Source organism: Mesocricetus auratus, unplaced genomic scaffold (genome assembly GCF_017639785.1).
Source record: "Mesocricetus auratus isolate SY011 unplaced genomic scaffold, BCM_Maur_2.0 Super-Scaffold_100001, whole genome shotgun sequence".
Classification (NCBI taxonomy): Eukaryota; Metazoa; Chordata; class Mammalia; order Rodentia; family Cricetidae; genus Mesocricetus; species Mesocricetus auratus.
The window spans coordinates 13,442,040-13,452,184 of record NW_024429187.1 but is presented as its reverse complement, the minus strand read 5'-3'; the positions used below and the strand labels follow the sequence as shown (position 1 = coordinate 13,452,184).

Below are 10,145 nucleotides of genomic sequence, written 5' to 3'. Positions count from 1 at the left end.
CTCACAATGCTCCTCACAATGCTCCTCACAATGCTCCTCACAATGCACGCTCACAATGCTCCTCACAATGCACGCTCACAATGCTCCTCACAATGCTCCTCACAATGCTCCTCACAATGCACGCTAACAATGCTCACAATGCTCCTCACAATGCACGCTCACAATGCATGCTCACAATGCTCCTCACAATGCACGCTCACAATGCTCCTCACAATGCATGCTCACAATGCACGCTCACAATGCACGCTCACAATGCTCCTCACAATGCTCCTCACAATGCTCCTCACAATGCACGCTCACAATGCACGCTCACAATGCACGCTCACAGTGCACGCTCACAATGCTCCTCACAATGCTCCTCACAATGCTCCTCACAATGCTCCTCACAATGCACGCTCACAATGCACGCTCACAATGCACGCTCACAATGCACGCTCACAATGCTCCTCACAATGCTCCTCACAATGCTCCTCACAATGCTCCTCACAATGCACGCTCACAATGCACGCTCACAATGCACGCTCACAATGCTCCTCACAATGCTCCTCACAATGCTCCTCACAATGCTCCTCACAATGCACGCTCACAATGCTCCTCACAATGCACGCTCACAATGCTCCTCACAATGCACGCTCACAATGCTCCTCACAATGCATGCTCACAATGCACGCTCACAATGCATGCTCACAATGCTCCTCACAATGCTCCTCACAATGCACGCTCACAATGCACGCTCACAATGCACGCTCAAAATGCAGGCTCACAATGCACGCTCACAATGCTCCTCACAATGCTCCTCACAATGCACGCTCACAATGCTCCTCACAATGCACGCTCACAATGCTCCTCACAATGCTCCTCACAATGCACGCTCACAATGCACGCTCACAATGCACGCTCAAAATGCAGGCTCACAATGCACGCTCACAATGCTCCTCACAATGCTCCTCACAATGCACGCTCACAATGCTCCTCACAATGCACGCTCACAATGCACGCTCACAATGCTCCTCACAATGCTCCTCACAATGCACGCTCACAATGCACGCTCACAATGCTCCTCACAATGCACGCTCACAATGTTCCTCACAATGCTCCTCACAATGCACGCTCACAATGCTCCTCACAATGCTCCTCACAATGCACGCTCACAATGCTCCTCACAATGCATGCTCACAATGCTCCTCACAATGCACGCTCACAATGCTCCTCACAATGCTCCTCACAATGCACGCTCACAATGCTCCTCACAATGCACGCTCATAATGCACGCTCACAATGCTCCTCACAATGCTCCTCACAATGCACGCTCACAATGCTCCTCACAATGCACGCTCACAATGCTCCTCACAATGCACGCTCACAATGCTCCTCACAATGCTCCTCACAATGCACGCTCACAATGCTCCTCACAATGCTCCTCACAATGCACGCTCACAATGCTCCTCACAATGCACGCTCACAATGCACGCTCACAATGCTCCTCACAATGCTCCTCACAATGCACGCTCACAATGCTCCTCACAATGCACGCTCACAATGCTCCTCACAATGCACGCTCACAATGCTCCTCACAATGTTCCTCACAATGCTCCTCACAATGCACGCTCACAATGCTCCTCACAATGCACGCTCACAATGCTCCTCACAATGCACGCTCATAATGCACGCTCACAATGCTCCTCACAATGCTCCTCACAATGCACGCTCACAATGCTCCTCACAATGCTCCTCACAATGCACGCTCACAATGCTCCTCACAATGCATGCTCACAATGCTCCTCACAATGCACGCTCACAATGCTCCTCACAATGTTCCTCACAATGCTCCTCACAATGCACACTCACAATGCACGCTCACAAGCACTTGTGCGGATGCACACGCCCCTGTAGCCTGTGCCGGGTGCACCTTGGGAAGGTGGAGGTTATCTCAGGCCTGACTTCTGTCTGATGATGTCTGTCCTCTCAGCTCTCACTGCTCTTCTTTCTCAATGACGTCAAGGAATCTGCTCTGCATTCTTCCGAGCATACTTGTCATAAGAAACCTCTGTCTGCCTCCTTACATTGCCAAGCACACTTCAATCTTTGTGTTTTATTCAATTATTTAATATTCTGAGGCAGAGTCTCATGCAGCCCAGGCTGATCTAAAAGCTCTATGTAGCTTAGGATGACCCTGAACTTCTGATCCACCTGGTTCCACCTCCCAAAGGCTGGGCTCCCAAGTAAGCTTTATGTGAGCTGAGGACCCCAAGGACGGCCTGGTGCATCCTAGGCAAGCACCTGTCGACCTATGACACCAGAGTAGGCTCTGGAACTCCTGTCATCAGCACCACAGACCCTCCATGGTGACCCCAGTCAGAGCCACCATCACCGTCTGGATTCCAGCATAGTCATATTTCTGGCTCCTTTTTAGGCCAATAAATTATAAATTAAATACATTTGAAAGCTAGTTGGTGGTGGCACAGGTCTTTAATCCTAGCATTTGGGAGACAGAGACAGGTAGATCTCTGAGTTGGAGACCAGCCTGGTCCACAGAGTGAGTTCCAGGACAGACTGGGCTACACAGTAAAATCCTGTCTCAGAAAAAAAAAGTTAAAGAGTGAAGTTTGTTAACATTCATGAAAAAGACAGATGGGACCCCTGCTGTGTCTTCCCCTTGGGAGCAATGCGCTGTAATCCCCGTGTGTCTTCCTGCCTGCCTGCTGGCACTAACTACACGTGCCCAATCATTCTCCTGCCTAATTCTGACACAGCGCTAACACCATGTGGATTTTATGGCTGAGGGGACTCAGACCGGATACGTTAGCTGGGGGAGGGGCAGGGTCATATTACCTAGCCCTGGCTAGCCCAGCCCTCACCATGTGGACCCTCCTCCTGCCTGTACCTGCTGAGAGCTGGAACTACAGGCGGGCACCACCTGTGCCAGTCTGCAGAGTAAAGTCCGGCCACAGCTAAGGGTGATGTTGCCAGTGGCTGTCTGCCTTGGGGTGAGAGGTGAGAATGGCCCCGTCCCAGTGTCCGAAGGCGTCATTTCTCGCTGAACACTCACACTGCCAGATCATAGGAGCTCACCTCCCTGGGTTTTCTATGCGCAGGGCCTGTTTTTGTGAAAGTAACCATTTTTTCATTTGATACATGGGTCAAAATCTACCTTTCCACCATGAACTTCCCACTCGTCTTTGGTTAGATCATGTCCAATTTAGTTTAGTAATTATCAAGTTTTGATCAAACTGCTTCTGTCTTTATGAAATGTTTTACCAGTAACACCTGCTTATTATTTGTAGCCTCCCACAATGCTAGTGTGCACTGCAATCAGCCTTTCTCACACATGCTCACACACACACATGTACATATACGCACATACACAAACATGTGCATACATGCACACAAGCACACACGTACAGACACACATACACAAACATGTGCATACATGCACACAAGCACACACGTACATATACACACATACACAAACATGTGCATACATGCACACAAGCACACACGTACATACACACACATACACAAACACGTATACACACACACACATACACAAACACGTATACACACACACACACACACACACATACACGCTCCTCTCAAGCCTGGCTACTGAGACACTTTAAGAACCTTGTGTGAAGTGTAGTACCCAAAGGCAAACCTCCTTAGCAGCCCTGGGGTTTTGCTTTCATTTCCCTCCTGACACGAACGCTCCAGTGTGTTCTGCAGCTGCACTAACTGTGCTTCCTTCAGCACAGCTGCACCTGGTAGAGAACATCGTGGAGATGCCGGACACCAAGGAAGACTACGAGGTGGACTTGTGTCACTTCTCCACCCTGGGCGGAGTGTACCACCTGGACATCCTAGAGCTGCCCCCTCAGTACAAACCAGTGAAGGGCTGGGTACTCGTAGAGGTAGGGAGACGTCTCTTCATACACTGCAGGCGGAAATGTCTTACTTCACTTCCCGTGATCTGGGTGTCTCATGCACGTCACTCCCATTTTTGGGGAAATTCTTAACTATTAACTGAATTGTAGACCTACAATACTAATGCCCAAAAGGGCTAGTTGATCCTTAGTACTGCTAGTCTACATCAGAGCTTGACAAACATTTTTTTTTCCTGCTAAATGGCCAGGTGGTAGCCATTTTCACCTTGGTAGGCCGCCCTGACTCCAAGAGTCCCACAGCCCTCCTCTTCGGCACCAGCCGCGAGGCCCCTGTAGGAGAGGGCGGGTACAGCTGTGTTCTCGTTCAGGCGTGCTTATGAAGAGCAGTGGCAGGGGGACATCACAGGGGTTGGAGCTGGCCAGTCCCGCTCTGGATTCAAGCTTACAAAAGCTTCAGCGACCTCTTTGACCACTGGGGACTTTTCTAGAGAGGCAAGTGCATAAGTCCCATGTGGCACCCACTAAATCAGAAACGCCTAGGCTCAGTGGTAGAATATAGTCCTGGCATGGATGGCACTTTGAATCTGACCCTCAGAACCTCCGAAAACCCGGAAGGAGGTTTTCACCGCACACACCCTGAAGGCGGGGCAGCACCTGTGTGAGTGTGTAGAGACCATCCATGGAGAGTTTTGTGACATAGCAGCCTGTGGGAATGTCTGCAGATGTCCTCGTGGCTGGTGGTCTCAGATCCACGGAGTCCGCATTCAGCAACACCCTCACTTGCATCTGAAAGCCAGGGTCCAGAGGCAGCTGGGACTGCCAGCAAACGACACCCCCAGGACACCGGTGACAGGAATCCCCAGCTGTCATGGAGTCCCCCAGTGCTGACTCTGTCAGAGCTGCCCCTTCTCACACAGCCCCTCCTGGAAGGACCTGGCGTGTGTCCTCCACAGAGCTTCTGTTTGCTTTTTGAAACGAGGTCTCACAGACCAGGCTGTCTGCAGCCTGCTTTACAGCTCGGGGTTTTGTGGTGGTCCCCCTGCCTCAGCCTCCCCAGCACCGAGATTGCAAGTATGCACTGCTGTAGTTTATTTATTTTACCTTTTAGTGAGTTGGCTTTATTTTTATTGTGTGCATTTGCTAACTGACCCCACCTATGGCCTCCCGAACCATAAATTGCCCTAAGCTGTATAAATAGCTCTAAATGAAAAATATTTTTTATATCTGAGAAACAAAACTTTTTTAAAGAGTTTTGGGTTTTTGTTGTTGTTGTTGTTGTTGTTGTTTGTTTGTTTAATGCCATATTCCCATTCCCAATACCTGGGAAGGAAGATGTCTTTACCCATGCCAGGCCAACTGACTGCTTGTGCAACCCTTCCCAGAATGTTTCAAAAAAATTATGCCCAAATCTTAATTCGAAGGCTTGGGTTTGAGCAAGGCCCAGTATTCAAACCCCACCCCACAAAACAAGTCACCTCCCATTTGTCAGTTCAGCGTCACGTAGTGGATTTGGCTTGGCAGGTGCCATGCCTGTGCCTGTTTGGAGAGAACTTCCAGGCCTGTACAGACACCTTTCCCTGGTCTCTTCCAGCAAGATTTTAACAGCACCAGCTAATGTGCTGTTTGGATACCTGGGTTTTGTTCCCGAGACTCTCTGCCCAGCTGATCTTGATCAGGCCTTTCCCTTTCTTCCCATGAAATAAAAGCAGAGCTAAGGGAGATCATGTGGTCTGTGCACACTCCAAAGGGTCCAGATGGGAGCACATGAGACAGGGCATTGGGGTGGGCAGACTAAGACAGCCGTCCCTTTGGGGCTGGTCGTGTGGCTCAGTGGCAGAGTGCTTGCCTAGAAAAAGCCGTCCCTTGTGAAGGCAAGTCTTCAGAACTCTGTCCACAGGAAGGCTCAGCCTGAGATGGGCTTTTCAAGAATTCACCCGAAGTCTGTTGTTCTTGAATTTTGTCCGTGCCCTGCCGTACCTCTTCGTGTCTAGCACTGGAGTCCACAGAAGTCTCCCGCACAGCTGGCCATGCGCTCACCTGACTGCGAGGCTCTTCTCTTTTCCACCTATGCCATGAGAACATCTTTTTCTAACCCTCCTCTTCCCCTGGCGCCCTCTCTCCTTGTTGATTCAAATGGTTCACAGCCCCACCCTGACTCAGACATCTGCTGTCAGCTAGGGACGTCACCCAGAACCCCCTGTGCTGCTCCGTGGTCACCCACACTTCTGTTCTGGGTGTTTGGGGTGTGAACTTGTAGTTGTGTAGTTGTCGCAGGTCTCCTGAGTTCTCTCACGCCCTGGCAGTCGGCTCGTCAGGGACCTGAGGTGGAGAGGGTGAAGAGCAATCCCTGGAGCCCGGGCTTTGGCCACGCTTCCCCTTGAACGCGTGCCCGAGCGTTGTTCTGCGGATGAGTGTGACAGCGCGCAGAGCTGGTTAGTAATAGGGGTCTCTGCTGCCGCCACCGCCTTCTAATCTTCGTTGTTCTGGTCACTTTCAAAAGATACGCCAAGAAGGATTACAGAGGTTTACATACCCTCCAGAAACCACAGACGAGCCCGACCCAGAAAACGCCTTTCCACCCATAGAGGTCACCCTGGAGGTCCACGAGAACGTGATCTTCTTCGAGGACCCCAAGGTCATAAGGTGGGATGCAGAAGGTACAGCCATGCATCAGGAAGGGCAGTGCAAGATTGCAGCAGGCGGTCCTCCCTCCCTCCCTCCCCCTCCCTTCCCCCTCCCTTCCCTCCCTCCCCCTCCCTCCCTCCCTCCCTCCTCCCTTCCCCCTCCCTCCCCCTTCCCCCTCCCTCCTCCCTCCCTCCCTCCCTCCTCCCTCCCTCCCTCCCTCCCTCCCTCCCTCCCTCTCTCCTCCCTTCCTCCTTCCCTCTCTCTTCCATGGACTGGTCTCCAATCCAAGGTATAATCAAGGATGTCCCAGACTTCTTACCTTCCTGCTTCTACCCGCCAAGGACTGGGATGGAGCCCACGTCCTGAAAGCTGGGTGATGCTACGCCCTCTGAAATGCGAGCCGGGACCTCTGTAGTTTACACTTGTCATCGGTTTGTTCTGGTGGACGGGGTGTTCACGTCACAGCATCCATGGGGGTGACATCACAACGTGCAGCAATCAGTTCTCTCCTCCGTCCCCTCGGAGTCCAGAGTTCCAAACTCACACTGCCAGGCTTGGCAGCCAGTACCCAGGAAGCTACACCTGCCTGCCCAGAAGAGTGACTCCTAATTGGTTATGTCCTCTAAGATTGCCCGCACTAGCCCAGAGAGAGGCTTAGTGCATGTCGCACTGGGCACACGGTCACCAGGACCCGGGTTTGAATCTGCAGAGCCCATGTAAACGCCAGGCACTGTTCCAGGCATCTCCAGCCCCTGGGCTGCTCCAGTGAGGTGGGACCAGAGAACCCCAAAATCTCAGCAGGCAGTCAGCCTGGCCTGGACAGCTGACAATGAGAGACTCTGCCTCAAGTAAGGTGACGGTTGAGGACCAACACCCGAAGCTGTCCTCTGATCCCTGCTCGCAGCCGAGCGGCAAGTGACTATTACCTTGAGAGGCTATTAACCCATTTCTCAGCTTGGCTGTACAGTTTTTGAGTTCTGTTTGTGTCATACCCTCCCTGCTGACACTGGTCGTCACCTGTCTAGTGGTGTGACGTGGTCCTGAACAGTGGATCTATTTTCTTTTTACTAGTGGCCAATGCTGAACATCTTTTCACTGTTAGACTCACACCCACCCTGTTTGGCGAAATGTTTCTTTGAATCATTTGTCTAGGTTTCTGTTTGTTGAGGCCCAGACTGGCCCTGAGCTAAGGGCATAGCTCAGGCTGAGTGCAAACTGAAGCCCCTCCCACCTCCGCCTCCCAAGGGCAGGGCTGTTACCAGGCACTTTCCCCACTCCTAAGCTGGGCCTTTATTATTGACCTGCAAGAGGCCAAGCGTGCCACCTACTGTGTGAGAGCATCTCTGTGAGAAGTGTAGACAGGATAGTCTTAGGGAGTCTGGAAATGAACGTTAAGGGGGGTGCACGTGGGGGGGTCTTGTTGGGAGGAGGTTTAAAAACCATCTCGTTGTGTCGGGGACACGGCTGCACAGCTGCACCCGACCCCTCAAAGCAAGACTGCGCTTGTAAACAGGCGGGTTGCACAGCTGTTTTAAAACAGGAGCCAGGCCGGGCGTTGGTGGTGCACGCCTTTAATCCCAGCACTCGGGAGGCAGAGGCAGGCGGATCTCTGTGAGTTCGAGACCAGGCTGGACTGACAGCCTCCAAAACAATACAGAGAAACCTTGTCTCGTAAAAACAAACAAAAACAGGAGCCAAAGGGCTGCAGAAACGGCTCAGTGGCTTGGAGTGATTGCCGCTCTTTCTGAGGACCCGGCTCTGTTCTTAGAGCCTACAATGGCCCCTCACAGCCATCTGTAACTCAGGTCCATGGGGGCCAGTGCCCTCTACTGGCCTCCGTGGGCATTGCATGGAGTTCACACACACACACACACACACACACACACACACACACACACAAATGTAGGCAAAACACATGAAAAATGAATGAATAACAAACTTGGAAATTATCCCTGAAAGTATAACCTTAAACAAAAAAATAAACCTAAAAAAAATTAAAACAGAGCAGGGTGGTCTTGGCGCACACCTTTAATCCCAGCACTAGGGAGGCAGAGGCAGGTGGATCTCTGTGAGTTGAGACCAGTCTGGTCTACAAGAGCGAGTTCCAGGACAGCCTCCAAAGCTACACAGAGAAACCATGTACCGAAAAAAACAAATAAATGTATAAACAAACAGGTAAAGAGCCTCTGCATAGGGCTCGGAAGAATGGTAGCATGCTCATGGGCACAGGCAGGAGAGGGGCAGGGCTGAAAGCAGGTCTGAAGGGTGGCAAGGGCCAGAGACAGACAGTGAGCCTCCCCGCTCAGTCATGCGGAGCACCCTGGGGTTTGCAGACAGTGCTGGAGTTTGGACAGGACCCTGGAGGCAGGTCTCTCCCAGCAGGGGGCGCTCTTCCTTGAGAGTCTTAATAGAGAAGACAGTGCACATAGTACGTGCACCGAGATGATTTTACTCATTCCTATAGGAAAGACATGACTAATGTCACCATCTTCTGTCGTGAAGGTAAACTCTGGAGAACAGACGGCATCAGCAGCATCTTTTACGATCGAGAAGACAGGCTCATAACCTTCAGTTTGGATACTCTGGGCCCTGTGGCCTTGATTCAAGATGCCCATGTCAATATGCCCTACCAGTCCTGGGAACTGCGACCCCTCGATGTAAACAGAGTTGTCCTGACTGTGACTACACTGTTCACCGAGCTCCAGATACACATCAAGGTGGGCGACTTCACAGCCCGCCTATGGGTTGAGTAGTGTGTCTACAAGCACACGTGTAAAATGTGCTGGAGTGTGTCTCTAAGTGTAGTTCATGGAGTTAACAAGCAACCATGTGTAAGATGGAGGCTCTGGCTTGTTCCCATCATCAGGGGTGGGACAGTCATCCCAGCAAGCCTCATCTGGGTGTGGCCTCCTCACCCTTGTCTCAGGAGCTTCTCTAGGGCTTGTCTTGCTGAGGGAAACTTCTGCCCCTCAGGAAGTACCCAGCCTTGCAAGCCCCAGAGGAGTGGGCTCATGCTGAGGCTGAGGGCAGGGACAGAAGACTCAGTGTGCAGCAGCCTAAGGACTTTCTTAGGTAGCATGGCGATGCTTTAAAGCACACTTGTGAGGGTGTCGCCCTCCAGTTTCTGAGAATCCCTGGTGAGTGTGTGACATGCAGGTGAAGCTGCTTTAAGAAGAGCTGTGACCCTTCTGAACACGGCAGAAACACCAACAGACCATCAGACTTTGCCGGTGGGGGACAGGCATGGCGGGCGGCAGACACCTCTAATCCCAGCCCTGCAGAGGTTCCAGCCAGCAAGAGCCACACTGCGATCCTTGTCTCAAACAAGCAAGCAAACAAACAAAACAAAACAAATGAAGCCTCTGTGGGGTCACTGGGCCCTTAAAACACTGGCAGCTGCTCTCAGCCTGTTAGATCATTGGCTTTCCTGAGAGTATACCAGGTATTGCCCTGCCCCGCCTCCCTGCCCTGCCCCGCCTCCCTGCCAGGCTCCCACCCATCCTGTCCAGTGCAGGGACAGCACTGTGCATGACTCTGGGATGGGCAGAGACTGACACCTTCGGAGCGTTTGTGTATGAACCTCAGGTCGTAGACGAAGGGACTCTGAGCAGCTCGAGCGTGGCAAGGGTGGCTGTGGCT

General features: G+C 51.9%; 1 protein-coding gene across 2 annotated transcripts in view; it reads left to right on the top strand.

Annotated features, from left to right (window-relative positions):
• Positions 1–10,145, top strand: part of Dnai7 (dynein axonemal intermediate chain 7) — a 56,490-nt gene that overhangs the window by 42,448 nt on the left and 3,897 nt on the right. For both annotated transcript variants that reach the window (XM_040743594.1, XM_040743593.1), the window contains 3 exons: positions 3,748–3,908; positions 6,382–6,538; positions 9,009–9,223. In XM_040743594.1, the coding sequence (XP_040599528.1) occupies positions 3,748–3,908; positions 6,382–6,538; positions 9,009–9,223 (533 nt within the window). The remainder of the gene's footprint in view (positions 1–3,747; positions 3,909–6,381; positions 6,539–9,008; positions 9,224–10,145) is intronic.